General features: G+C 45.4%; 1 protein-coding gene across 1 annotated transcript in view; it reads right to left on the bottom strand.

Annotated features, from left to right (window-relative positions):
* Positions 1-15,292, bottom strand: part of LOC119957428 (urokinase plasminogen activator surface receptor-like) — a 46,960-nt gene that overhangs the window by 6,785 nt on the left and 24,883 nt on the right. Inside the window, exons 10-12 of the mRNA XM_038785487.1 lie at positions 10,000-10,110; positions 5,685-5,822; positions 4,731-4,874 (exon numbers count right to left, since the gene is read on the bottom strand). Of these exons, the coding sequence (XP_038641415.1) occupies positions 4,731-4,874; positions 5,685-5,822; positions 10,000-10,110 (393 nt within the window). The remainder of the gene's footprint in view (positions 1-4,730; positions 4,875-5,684; positions 5,823-9,999; positions 10,111-15,292) is intronic.

The following is a 15,292-nucleotide window of genomic DNA, read 5'->3' as shown; positions in this document are numbered from 1 at the left end:
TCAGGAGATCCCAGACCCGTGTTATGCTCCTCGTGCTCAAGGTGGGAGTTCAGGGATGCGGCCGATGCCCTTGAATCCTTCATGTGCGGGAATTGTGCCCAGCTGCAGCTCCTGTTAGACCGCATGACCGGTCTGGAGCTGCGGATAGACTCACTTTGGAGCATCCGTGATGCTGAGGAGGCCGTGGATAGCACGTTCAGTGAGTTGGTCACACCGCAGATTAGGATTGGCGAGGGATACAGGGAATGTGTGACCAAAAGCAGGGAAAGAAAGGAAGGCAGTGTAGGTGTCCCCTGTGGTCATCACCCTCCAAAACAGATATACCATTTTGGATACTGTTGGGGGAGATGACTCACCAGTTGAAGGCAGTAGTAGCCAGGCTCATGGCACCATGGCTGACTCTGCTGCACAGAAGGGTGGGAAAAAGACTGGCAGGGCTATAGTCATAGGGAATTCAATCGTAACGGGACCAGACAGGCGTTTCTGTGGTCGAAAACGATACTCCCGAATGGTTTGTTGGCTCCCGGTTGCACGGGTCAGGGATGTCTCCGATCGGCTGCAGGAAATACTGAAGTGGGAGGGTGAACAGCCAGTTGCCGTGGTGCACATAGGCACCAACGGTGCCTTAGAGCAGCACGGTAGCATTGTGGATAGCACCATTGCTTCACAGCTCCAGGGTCCCAGGTTCGATTCCGGCTTGGGACACTGACTGTGCGGAGTCTGCACGTCCTCCCCGTGTGTGCGTGGGTTTCCTCCGGGTGCTCCGGTTTCCTCCCACAGTCCAAATATGTGCAGGTTAGGTGGATTGGCCATGCTAAATTTCCCTTTGTGTCCAAAATTGCCCTTAGTGTTGGGTGGGGTTACTGGGTTATGGGGATAGGGTGAAGGTGTTGCCCTTGGGTAGGGTGTTCTTACCTAGAGCCGGTGCAGACTCTATGGGCCGAATAGCCGCCTTCTGCACTGTATATTCTATGAACGATATAGGTAAAAAAACGTGATGAGGTCCTAGAATCAGAATTTAGGGAGTTCGGAGATAAGTTAAAAAGTAGGACCTCAAAGGTAGTAATCACAGGATTGCTACCAGTGCCACGAGACAGTCAGAGAAGAAATTCAAGAATAGTCAGAAAATATGTGGTTTGAGAGATGGTGCAGGATGGTTCAGATTTTTGGGACATTGAAACCGGTTCTTGGGGCGGTGGGAACATTACAAACCTGATGGTCTGCACCTGGGCAGGACTGGAAGCAATGTCATGGGGGATGGTTTTGCTAACACTGTTGGGGCCGTTTTCAACTAATGTGGGAGGGGATGGGACCCAGATTAGGAAGTTACAGGTCAGTAAAGAGGCAGCAACTAAAGCCAGCAAGGTACTAGATAATAAACTCAATGTGACTAAGGGGAATAGTAGACAGGGAAGAGATGATGAACGCAAACGAACACGTCGTCTGAGGTGCATTTGTTTTAATGCGAGAAATGTAGCAGGTAAGGCAGATGAACGTAGGGTTTGGCTTAGTACCTGGGAATATGATGTTATTGGTATTACTGAGACATTGTTGAGGGAAGGTCAGGACTGGCAACTGAATATCCCAGGTTATAGATGCTTCAGTAGGGGTAGAGAGGGAGGTAGAAGGGGTGGAGAAGTTGCATTACTTGTCAGAGGTGATATCACAGCTGTGAATAAGGAGGGCACTATGGAGGATTCGAGCACTGAGGCAATATGGGTAGAGCTAAGAAATAGGAAGGGTGCAGTAACATTGTTGGGACTTTACTACAGGCCTCCGAAACGCGAGCATGAAGTAGAGGTACAAACATGCAGATAGATTATAAAAAAATGTAGGAGCAATAGGGTGGTTATAATGGGTGATTTTAACTTCCCCAACATTGAATGGGACTCGTGTAGTGTTCGAGGCGTAGATGGAGCAGAGTTTGTAAGGAGCATCCAGGAGAGTTTTTAGAGCAGTATGTAAATAGACCAACTCCGGAAGGCGCAATACTGGATCTCATGTTGGGGAATGATTCCAGCCAGGTGGTTGAAGTTTCAGTCGGTGATTACTTTGGGAATAGCGATCACAATTCCGTAAGTTTTAGAATACTCATGGACAAAGACGAGAGTGGTCCTAAAGGAAGAGTGCTAAATTTTGGAAAAGCTGAATATAACAAAATTCGGCAGCAGCTAGGGAATGTAAACTGGGAGCAGCTGTTTAAGGGTAAATCCACATTTGAAATTTGAGAGTCTTTTACGGAAAGGTTGATTTAAGTGCAGGACAGACATGTTCCTGTGAAAATGAGGGATTGAAATGGCAAGATTAGGGAACCATGGATGACGGGTGGTATTGTGAGACTAGCTAATATGAAAAAGGAAGCATACATAAGATCGAGGCAACTCAAAACTGATGACGCTTTGGAAGAATTTCGGGAAAGTAGAACGAATCTTAAACGTGCAATAAAGAGGGCTAAAAGGGGTCATGAAATATCTTTGGCTAACAGGGTTAAGGAAAATCCCAAAGCCTTTTATTTGTATGTAAGGAGCAAGAGGGTATCCAGAGAAAGGATTGGCCCACTTAAAGACAAAAGAGGGAATTTATGCGTTGACGCAGAGGAAATGGGTGAGATTCTTAATGAGTACTTTCCATCGGTATTCACAAAGGAGAGGGACAAGGCGGATGTTGAGGCTAGCGGTGGATGTTTAAATAGTCTAGGTCAAGATGTCATACAGAAGGGGGATATTTTGGGTATTGTAAAAGGCATTAAGGTGGACAAGTCCCCAGGACCGGATGGGATCTATTCCAGGTTATTGATGGAAGCGAGTGTCGAAATAACTGGGGCTCTGACAGATATCTTTGCAGCATCCTTCAGCACGGGAGAGGTGCCGGAGGACTGGAGAACTGCTAATGTTGCCCCTTTGTTTAAGAAGGGTAGCAGGGATAATCCATGGAATTATAGACATGATAGCTTGAAGTCAGTGGTAGGCAAACTGTTGGAGAGGACACTAAGGAATAGGATCTATTCACAATTGCAAGAAAATAGACTTGTCAGTGATAGCCAGTTAGGTTTTGTGAAGGGAAGGTCATTTCTTCCAAACCTAATAGAATTATTTGAGGAAGTGACAATGTTATTTGATGAGGGAAGGGCTGTAGATGTCATATACATGGACTTCAGTAAGGCGTTTGATAAAGGTTCCCATGGCAGGTTAATGGACAAAGTGAATTCGTATGGGGTTCACGGTGTAATAGCTAGATGGATAAAGAACTGGCTGGGCAACAGGAGGCAGAGAGTAGTGGTGGAAGGGAGTGCCTCACAATGGAGAAGGGTGACTAGTGGTGTTCCACAGGGATCCGTGCTCGGACCACTGTCGTTTGTGATACACATAAATCTGGAGGAAGGTATAGGTGGTCTGATTAGCAAGTTTGCAGATGATACTAAGATTGGTGCAGTTGCAGATAGCGAGGAGGACTGTCAGAGAATACAGAAAAATATAGATAGATTGGAGATTTGGGCAGAGAAATTGCAGATGGAGTTCAATCCAGGCAAATGCGTGGTGATGCATTTTGGAAGATCTAATTCAAGACCGGACTATATGGTCAGTGGAAGAGTCCTGGGGTAAATTGATGTACAGAGAGATCCGGGAGTTCAGGTCCATTGTACCCTGAAGGTGGCAACACAGATTGATAGAGTGGTCAAGAAGGCATACAGCATGCTTTCCTTCATCGGACGGGGTATTGAGTACAAGATTCGGCAGGTCATGTTACAATTTTATAGGATTATGGTTCGGCCACATTTAGAATACTGCGTGCAGTTCTCGTCGCCACATTACCAGAAGGATGTGGATGCTTTCTAGAGGGTGCAGAGGAGGTTCACTAAGATGTTGCCTGGTATGGAGGGTGCTAACTATTAAGAAAGGTTGAGTAGATTAGCATTTTTTTCGTTGGAAAGACGGAGGTTGAGGGGGGACCTGATTGAAGTCTACAAAATTATCAGAGGTATTGACAGGGTGGATAGCAACAAGCTTTTTTGCAGAGATTGGGGGTGTCAATTACAAGGTGTCACGATTTCAAGATGAGAGGGGAAAGTTTAAGGGAGATGTGCGTGGGAAGTTTTTTACTCAGAGGTGGTGGGCGCCTGGAACGCTTTGCCAGCGGAGGTTGTCGAGGCGAGCACGATACCAAAATTTAAGATGCATCTAGACAGATATATGAACGGGCGGGGAGCAGAGGGAAGTAGACCTTGGAAAATCGGGGACAGTATTAGATAAAGATCTGGATCGGCGCAGGCTGGAAGGGCCGAGGGCCTGTTCCTGTGCTCGAATTGTCTTTGATCTTCCTTCTTTGACTTGTGACGGTTAGATTCTGGATATCTTCAGGCGTCAGAGAGGGATTTGCTCGGTGAAGGATTTTTTCCCGTTGATCTGCTCTGGTAGGCATCATATTGCATGGTATTGCAAACAGGGGCGCAGTGGGAAATGACAAGGGTAACATTTGCCTGAAATAATCTAAGAAGCAGAAATCGTGGGTCAGCATATCCAGAATTGCAACCAGTATGGCTATTTCATGCCCACTGAATCAGCCACTGCACGTGTGAGAAAAGCTGAGAAATTGAAGATGGAACTGTACACTCCATAAAATCTCATGTTTTTCTATGGCTACATTCTGTTTCTGATAAAATGGAACCATGAGGGAAAAAGAGGACAGCAATGTAATTGAGAGAAATAACTGATATTTCATGTGCCCCTTACTCAAGTTCTGCGTCCCTGATCCTGTGAAACACCGAATCTCGTGGCCCACGCAGTTCACGTTTTGCTGTGCGTTGATGCACGACTGAAGTGTACTGTCAAAACATCCGGAACATTGCAATCCATTAAATGTCCGATTGGCCGCATCTAAAATGAGAAACAAAATAGAGGAAACATCGACTGCATATTCCCAGCCTCCTGACTCCCTCGCTCGCTTGTGAAGACTGTCATTGCGATTCCCATGTATCAGCTCTGCGCCACGGGGCCTGAACACACTTGGGGACAGAGGAACACGCCGCTAGCGTTACACCCCGTCTGATATTCGATTTCGGTCCACCTTCAGTGGAACACTCATGATTCCGAATTGACAAGCAATGTTCGGGAAGAGCGGCTTCGGCATTTTCGTTCCCATAATCCACGACAAAAAATAACCTCAGAACATCGCAAAGGCGGACATGTCAGCGATTTGGCATCATCCCTGTAATCTGAGTTCTTTTCTAACGGATACTCCATAGGAAAATACCGTTTAACTTATTGGAACTCGGTCTTAGGCGTTGCATTAAACTACTTCCAGCCCCTGGTAACCAAATTCACGCTGGGTGAATGTTTCGGGAAACGATACATTTAAAACAATATTCACAAAAATATGAAAATAACACCAGTGATTGTGTTCAAAAACCACTTTCATCTTTGAGGATGTACCAATGTCATCAACAGGAAGGATCATCTGATTAACATTATCACAGACTAATTTGATTTTCGAGAAATGTGACCATCAGTTGGATCAAATAAATAGGATTAACGATTTTCGAAGCAAGAGGAAAACAGGAAATTTGTCAGATTGCATCCAAAATGCTCGGCAACTGAAGACGGTCACAACCCGGCTGAGCAGAGCACATCCGTCCATTGAAGAAAGCTTTTCCACCCCTGTAACAATATAACACTGGAAAACATTACCTGCAGGCGTCTGCGTATTACACTGTCTCGAATTACAAAATATACTGTCCCTGGAGCCAGACACGGTTCGACTTGTGAAAGACACGGCTTCATCTGTTCCCGCACATTTCTGTTGAAACAATGTCTTCGTACCTGTTCCTGAAAGATACACATAGATTGTTGAGACCAATGCAAATTTCTGCAGGTTCTGGAATTTAGACCGAGAAAGATCTGCGAGATCACAGCCGGTCAATCATAATCTGTGTGAGAGGACAAGGCGAGCACTTACATCTGTATGACCCTACCACAGAGTGAGACTGACCTTCAGGAGAGATTGAGGTTATTAGAAATAGATTCCTGAAGTGAGAAGAATAAATGGCGATCTCATAAAAAAAACTGTCAAATTCTGACGGGGCGAGGCATGATCGATAAAGGAAGGATGCTCACAATCGTGGCGAGGCCAGAACCAGTGGTCATAGTCTAAAACTTTGGCGGGAACCATTTCGATCTGGGAAAATTAGTTATTTCGCCAAGTGCGTGGTGAGCCTGTGGAATTCACTATAGAATTCAAAAGAACTGCGAGCTGGTATTTTATATTCATCCTGACATTAAATATAATATTAACCAGTTTGGTTCTTCTCTGGTGATGGTCGCCTACGACGATTAGTTGTAATGTGCGACACACAAAATCTACCTACACATCCCGGCCGAATCAGCACACTTATTGAATAACTTTTCTGCCACGTTAAGCGTCAGAATTATAGAACATTCCCTCTGAGCCCGTTAAGTGGCAGTGGAACTATTGATTCCAAGGTGACTATTATCGGTGTTGTTTATAATCGTAAGGCAAGATATATAAACTTCAATTTCCAACGGGCATTCGATAAGCTGCCAGACGAAAGGGCAATGATCAAGTGGAAGAGTTCATTGACCTTTGTGTATTGCATTGGTGGGCTAGAAATTTGTGGTCGAAAACGAAGCAAAATCCAGTGTAACGGACCACATTGAAGTTGGATTCTGTGAACAGTGGATCCCGCCTAGACCAGCGCTGCGGCCTCGGTGATGGACAATCGGCATTATTTATTTAGCGGATGTGATGGTACGTTAAAACTAAGATGGTTGACGTTGCAACACAGTATGGGAATATATGTTGTTTGAGGTGTTAGTGTGCTGGGGTGGGGAGGACATGCTGACAATTCGATATGAACATGTTGCCTCAGTGGAAAGCAACGCTACTTTTGGATTATAATATGTTGAAGTGTCACAGCATTCACTTTCCACCTCTAAAGATGCGTCAAAATATTTATGGAAATAGAATTATGTGGTAATAACTTAGCTGCAGAAAACAACGGATTTGATCGATTGGACGCAGCTACACCAATTATTTAGCAAAGCAACGGCAGTTTTGACTTTATCCCAGGGACGTTTCAGAATAAAGATGATGAATTCCAAGGGAATCTTCCAGGGTTTGGGTATGACCATATTCTACTACTCTTAATTGTTTCGCTCTGCGCACTTCGAAACAAATAAACTTGCCTTAAAGGCGATACAATCACCAGACTCGGTCGATTTCTATTCCATTTAATTTGTTTCAGTAGTCTCTGTATTTCGCCTTTGAAGATTCAGAATCTGTTTTGCTGGGGCAAACTAAACGATTGTTTACATTAATGCTCTGCAGGAACAAACTGAAGGCACCGTTGCTGGGTTTGCAGATGATACAAGGCTCTGTAGAGGGACAGGTAGTATTGAGGGAGTAGGCGGGCTGCAGAAGGAGTTCGACAGGCTTGGAGAGTGGGCAAAGAAGTGGCAGATGGAATACAACGTGGAAGAGTGTGAGGTGATGCAATTTGGAAGGAGAAATGGAGGCATGAGCTATTTCTGAAATGGGAAGATGTTTAGGAAATCAGAAGCACAAATGTTCTTAGGGTCCTTGTTCACAGTTCCCTTAAAGTTAACGTGAAGGTTCACTTGGCAGTTAGGAAGGTAAGTGAATTGTTAGCATCCATGTCGAGCGTGCGAGAGTGCAAGACCAGGGGTGTACTCCTGAGGCTACATAAGGATCTGGTCAGACACCATTTCGGTTATTGTGAGCAGTTTTGGTCCTCGTATCTAGGCAAGGATGAGTTGGCCTTGGAAAGGGTCCAGAGGAGGTTGCCAAGCATGATCCGTGGAATTAAAACCTTGTCGTATGAGGAACGCTTGAGGACTCAGGGTGTGTATTCGTTGGAGTTCAGAAGGATGAGGGAGGATTTTATTGAACATACAAGATACTGCGAGGCCTGGATGCAGTGGACTTGGAGAGAATGTTTCAACTTGTGGTAAAACCTAGAACCATAAGACTAAAGTGTTTCAAATAAGAAATAAGAATCTGAGACTAAAGTGAAGACCCTTTATAACATAAATGAGGAGGAATTTCTTCAGCCAGACGGTGATGAATCTGTGGAACACTTTGCAGCAGAAGGCTGTTGAGGTCAAAACTGTGTGTCTTTAAGACAGAGATATATAGGTTCTTGATTAATAATGGGATCAGGGGTTAAGGGGAGAAGGCAGGGGAATGGGTATGAGAAAAATATCAGCCATGATTGAATGGCGGAGCAGACTTAATGGGCCGACTGGCCTTATTCTGCTCCTATGTCTTATGGTCTTATGGTTTAATAGGCTGGCAAATGTACAAGGTGACAATACAATCTCTCTACGAAAGACCGACTGTTGGGACTCAGATGTTGAGTCAGTTTTGGAAATTCGTTTGTTAAATTTTGGAATATTCTACCTCAGGAAATCGTGGTTGCTCAGTCAACAGGGATATTTACAGTTCTGGGAGACAGACCCTTCATCATCCAGGAATTAATGGATTTCCATGAAAAGGGGATTTAAAGATATATCATTGTGGCGATGGATTTTGGGCCAGGCAGTTGTAGATCTGTACAACTGTTCCCAGGACTGAATTGTTTCGTTTTGTTTGTGAAATGAATATGAATGAAATGAAAATCGCTTATTGTCACGAGTAGGCTTCAATGAAGTTACTGTGAAAAGCCCCTAGTCGCCACATTCCGGCGCCTGTCCGGGGAGGCTGGTACGGGAATCGAACCGTGCTGCTGGCCTGCGTGGTCTGCTTTAAAAGTCAGCGATTTAGCCTGGTGAGCTATACCAGCCCCTTCGAGCTAAACCAGCCCCTGGGGAGAGGGGGGGGGGGGGGGGGGGGGAGGGGGGGGGGGGGGGGGGGGGAAGAAATAAATTGCTTTTAATGGAATTCAGGACGCAAGAACGATTGGCATATATAATTTTAGAGCGGTATCGGCACTGGCCCGATGGGTAATAAAAGCTGTGGTGCTCTGGGTATGTTCAGATGACTCTATTAGAAATGTGCAAATGAAGCGACAGCCGGAAATTCAACAATAATACTAACCTACATTCAGCACTTTAAATAAAAAGGTGGAATTATTACAGGTTCACCCAGCTCCTTGTATTCAAAATGAAATTTACTTCCAATAGAGACTGTGTCTAAATGCGTTGCCTGATTGGTGAGTTGGAACCACGGTTCCGCTTTGACACAGGCCCATCGGACTGACTTAGTTATCACTTTCAGCGCACCAAAACTGTTTTCGCTTCTACTCGACCGATGATACCGGGATATCCCAAGAAGGCATCTTCAGATCACACGCTCTCAGTTGTTGAGAGGCACTTGCTGTTAGGGTTGGCAGTGAAATAATTCTTCAGGCGTTTCTTCCAGATTCCGCACCGTGTTGTCATTCCAGGGTGTAAGGTCATCTAAGGTTTTTGGATAAATCAGCGGGAGATGGAAAAGACGGAACTATTTACAACTCCGTATCACCTATGGACGTACCCATCCCCCCCCCCCATATATATGGCACAAAGTGCCTATTTTGGACATCTTCCAGTGCTGAATTGAAAGAGCTTTGAGATAGGACAGTTAGCCCATTGGGTCACTGTTAACACATTGAAACAGCTACCCAATAACACCCAAATACAGCGGCCTTTCTCCTCACATGCAACAATTTACCTTTCAGTTATTTATCGCATTGCCATTTGGAATGTATTATTTGTCTAATTCTGTGATGCTCGGAGTAGCAGACCCAATCTCACAAGAACCTTCTGAAATACGTCCGATTTTGAGGTCAATTGCGGACACTCAATAACGACCATACACAACATGAATAGAATACAGACCATCCCATTTGATCTACACTATTTCTGCAAAACAACTATCGAATGTGAAGCAGGTTAAGCGTTTCTAAAGTAATGAATATATTTGGCAATTTTTACAATGTCCATACAATATTAAACGTCTCTATTGTTAAAAGAAGAGTAAAATTACCGACAAATTGCGAGATTGAAACGGTCTCGCATTTTCTGCTGGAACTTGGACAAAGTACAGTGGTCGGGTTGCAGGTTGTTCCGGAACATTGATTACAAACCTGAAGTCCCGCTAGAGAAAGAAAGAGAAGGGAAAGTTCAGCCATTTTCTGCAACTCAATTGTTCCAGATTAGTTCAGTCACCAATTTGGCCCTTTCATTTCTATCGCAATCTAGAACATAGAACATAGAACACTACAGCGCAGTACGGGCCCTTCGGCCCTCGATGTTGCGCCGACCTGTGAAACCATCTGAAGCCTATCTGACCTACACTATTCCATTTTCATCCATATGTCTATCCAGTGACCACTTAAATGCCCTTAAAGTTGGCGAGTCTACTACTGTTGCAGGCAGGGCGTTCCACACCCCGACTACTCTCTGAGTAAAGAAACTGCCTCTGATATCTGTCCTATATCTATCACCCCTCAATTTAAAGCTATGTCCCCTCGTGTTGGTCATCACCATCCGAGGAAAAAGACTCTCACTGTCCACCCTATCTAACCCTCTGACTATCTCATATGTCTCTATTAAGTCACCTCTCAGCCGTTTCCTCTCTAACGAAAACAACCTCAATTCCCTGAGCCTTTCCTCGTAAGACCTTCCCTCCATACCAGGCAACATCCTAATAAATCTCCTCTGAACCCGTTCCAAAGCTTCCACATCCTTCCTATAATGTGGTGACCAGAACTGCACGCAGTACTCCAGGTGTGGCCGCACCAGAGTGATGTGCAGCTGCAGCATGACCTTGTGGTTCCGAAACTCAATCCCCCTGCTTATAAAGGCTAGCACACCATATGCCTTCTTAACAGCCCTATTAACCTGGGTGGCAACTTTCAGGGATTTATGTACCTGGATGCCGAGATCTCTCTGTTCATCTACACTACCAAGAATCTTGCCATTAGCCCAGTACTCTGCATTCCTGTTACTCCTTCCAAAGTGAACCACCTCACACTTTTCCGCATTAAACTCCATCTGCCACCTCTCAGCCCAGCTCTGCAGCTTATCTATGTCCCTCTGTATTCTATAACATCCTTCAGCACTATCCACAACTCCACCGACCTTCGTGTCATCTGCAAATTTACTAACCCATCCTTCTACACCCTTTTCCAGGTCATTTATAAAAATGACAAACAGCAGTGGCCGCAAAACAGATCCTTGCGGTACACCACTAGTAACTGAACTCCAGGATGAACATTTGCCATCAACCACCACCCTCTGTCTTCTTTGAGCTAGCCAATTACTGATCCAAATCGCTAAATCACCTTCAATTCCATACTTCCTTATTTTCTGCAATAGCCTACCGTGGGGAACCTTAGCAAACGCCTTGCTGAAATCCATATACACCACATCAACAGCTTTACCCTCATCCACCTGTTTGGTCACCTTCTCAAAAAACTCAATAAGGTTTGTGAGGCATGACCTACCCTTCACAAAACCGTGTTGACTATCGCTAATCAACTTGTTCTTTTCAAGATGATTATAAACCCTATCTCTTATAACCTTTTCCAACATTTTACCCACAACCGAAGTAAGGCTCACAGGTCTATAATTACCAGGGTTGTCTCTACTCCCCTTCTTGAACAAGGGGACAACATTTGCTGTCCTCCAGTCATCCGGCACTATCCCTGTCGACAAAGACGACATAAAGATCAAGGACAAAGGCTCTGCAATCTCCTCCCTGGCTTCCCAGATAATCCTAGGATAAATCCCATCTGGCCCAGGTGACTTATCTATTTTGACATTTTCCAAAACCACCACCCTCTGTCTTCTTTCAGTTAGCCAATTACTTATCCAAACCGCTAAATCAACTTCAATCCCATACTTCCTTATTTTCTGCAATAGCCTACCGTGGGGAACCTTATCAAACGCCTTACTGAAATCCATATACACCACATCAACCGTTTTACCCTCATCTACATGTTTGGTCACCTTCTCAAAAAACTCAATAATGTTTGTGAGGCATGACTTCACAAAACCGTGTTGACTATCGCTAATCTACTTATTCTTCTCAGGATGATTATAAACCCTATCTCTTATAACCTTTTCCAACATTTTACCCAAGATTCCTAGGATCTCCTCTGATTCCACACAGAACTTTCCACTACTATCCTTGATTGGCCCTAATCTTACTCTAGTCATTCTTTTGTTCCTGATATACCTATAGAAAGCCTTAGGGTTTTCCTTGATCCTATCCGCCAACGACTTTTCGTGTCCTCTCCTCGCTCTTCTTAACTCTCCCTTTAGGTCCTTCCTGGCTAACTTGTAACTCTCAAGTGCCCTAACAGCCTTCATGTCTCATCCTAACATAAGCCTTCTTCTTCCTCTTGACAAGTGCTTCAACTTCCTTCGTAAACCACGGTTCCCTTGCTCGACAACTTCTCCCCTGCCTGACAGGTACATACTTATCAAGGACACGCAGTAGATGTTCCTTGAAAAAGCTCCACATTTCGATTGTACCCATCCCCTGCAGTTTCCTTCCCCATCCTATACATCATAAATCTTGCCGAATAGCATCATAATTGCCTTTCCCCTAGCTATAATTCTTGCCTTGTGGTATATACCTATCCCTGCCCATTGCTAAAGTAAACATAACCGAGTTGTGATCACTATCACCAAAGTGCTCACCTACATCTAAATCTAACACCTGGCCCGGTTCATTACCCAGTACCAAATCCAATGTGGCCTCGCCCCTTGTTGGCCTGTCTACATACTGTGTCAGAAAACCCTCCTGCACACACTGCACAAAAACTGACCCATCCGTAGTACTCGAACTATAGTATTTCCAGTCAATATTTGGAAAGTTAAAGTCCCCCATAACAACTGCCCTGTTACTCTCGCTCCTGTCGAGAATCATCTTTGCAATCCTTTCCTCTACATCTCTGGAACTATTCGGAGGTCTATAGACAACTCCCAACAGGGTGACCTCTCCTCTACTGTTCCTAACCTCGGCCCATACTACCTCAGTAGACGAGTCCTCAAACGTCCTTTCTACCGCCGTAATACTTTCCTTGATTAACAATGCCACCCCCCCCCCCTCTTTTACCATCTTCTCTGTTCTTACAGAAACATCAAAATCCTGGAACCTGCAACAACCATTCCTGTCCCTGCTCTACCCATGTCTCCGAAATCGCCACAACATCGAGATCCCAGGTACCAACCCATGCTGCAAGCTCACCCACCTTATTCCGGATGCTCCTGGCGTTGAAGTAGACACACTTCAAACCAACGTCCTGCTTGCCGGTGCCCTCTTTCGAACTTTTAACCCTATCCCTGACCTCACTACTCTCAACATCCTGTACACTGGGACTACAATTTAGGTTCCCATCCCCCTGCTGAATTAGTTTAAACCCCCCCCCCCCCCGAAGAGCACTAGCAAATCTACCCCCAGGATATTGGTACAACTCTGGTTCAGGTGAAGACCATCCTGTTTGTAGAGGTCCCACCTACCCCAGAATGAGCCCCAATTATCCAGGAAACCAAAACCCTCCCTCCTGCACCATCCCTGTAGCCACGTGTTCAACTCCTCTCTCTCCTTATTTCTCCTTATATCTGTTGATAGTCAGACCCACGTTAGCTGATCACAATTAAAACAAAATATATATAACGTTCCACCCACCCGCCAAACAGCGCAGATGCTGATACTAAATTCAGCGACACAAGGGCAGGCCAACTTTCCAGATTCCTCATGATCCAAAAGAACATGTAACTGACGCGCTCGGGTGCATCATTACACTCACCAATTCCAGCGTTGCACAGGTTACAGGGTCACAATCTAGTATGTGCATCATTACACTCACCAATTCCATCATTTCACAGGTTAAACGTACAGCACCTGATCTGTGCATCATTACAGAATTGCACAGATTACTCTAGAACATAGAACAGTACAGCACAGAACAGGCCCTTCGGCCCTCAATGTTGTGCCGAGCCATGATCACCCTACTCAAACCCACGTATCCACCCTATACCCGTAACCCAACAACCCCCTTAACCTTACTTTTATTAGGACAGTACGGGCAATTTAGCATGGCCAATCCACCTAACCCGCACATCTTTGGACTGTGGGAGGAAACCGGAGCACCCGGAGGAAACCCACGGACACAGAGGGAGGACGTGCAGACTTCACACAGACAGTGACCCAGCCGGGAATCGAACCTGGGACCCTGGAGCTGTGAAGCATTTATGCTAACCACCATGCTACCCTGCTGCCTCTAACAGCATCTGGTCTGTGCATCATTGCACTCCAAAATTTCAGCATTGCACAGGTTACCCTCACAGCACCTTGTCTGTGCATACTTACACTCACCATATCCAACATTGCAGTGGGTAACCTTACAACACCTGCTCTGTGCATCATCACACTCACCAAGTCGAGCATTGCACAGGTTAGCTTCACAGCACCTGGTCTGTTTATCGTTAGATACTCCGCTTCCAGCATTGCACAGGTTAATCTGACGGCACCTGGTCAGCTACATCATTACACATGCCACTTCAAACATTGCACAGGTCACCTGTTAGCCCGTCGGTTGTGCATCATTGCACTCACCGGTTCCTGCATTGCAAAGGTTACTGTTACAGCAACTGATCTGTGCAGCATTACACTGTACAATTCGAGCATTGCACAAGTTACCCTCAGAGCACCCCGTCTGCATCACTACACTCACCACTTCCAGCATTGCACAGGTTAAACTCACAGCACCTGGTCTGTACTTCATTATACTCGCCACTTCCAACATTGCACAGATTACCTAAGAGCACTTGGCCTGTGCATCATTACACTCACCACTTCCTGCATTGCACAGGATAACCTCACAGCACCTAGTCGGCGCTTCATTACGCTCAGCAATTTCAGCATTCCACAGGTTAACGCCGCAGCACCTGGTCTGTGCATCATTACACTCAACACATCCAGCATTGCACAGGTTAAACTCACAGCAACTAGTCTGTGCATCGTTACACACATCACTTCCAGTATTGCCCACGTTATTGTGATACCACATGATCTGTGCATCAATACACTCACAACTTCCAGCATTGCACAGGTTACCCTGACAGCACCTGGCCTGTGCATCATTGCACTAACCACTCACAGCAATGCACAGGTTAGCCTCAAGGGCACGTTGTCTGTGCATCATTACACTCACCCATTCAGCATGGCACAGGGTAGCCGCACATCATATGGTCTGTGCATTATTGCACTCTCCAATTCCAGCATTGCACAGGTTACCTTCACAACATCTGGCTTGTGCATTATT

Source organism: Scyliorhinus canicula, chromosome 26, assembly GCF_902713615.1.
Source record: "Scyliorhinus canicula chromosome 26, sScyCan1.1, whole genome shotgun sequence".
Taxonomy (NCBI): Eukaryota; Metazoa; Chordata; class Chondrichthyes; order Carcharhiniformes; family Scyliorhinidae; genus Scyliorhinus; species Scyliorhinus canicula.
The sequence above is the reverse complement of the archived record's forward strand: the minus strand, read 5'-3'. Positions and strand labels throughout refer to the sequence as shown.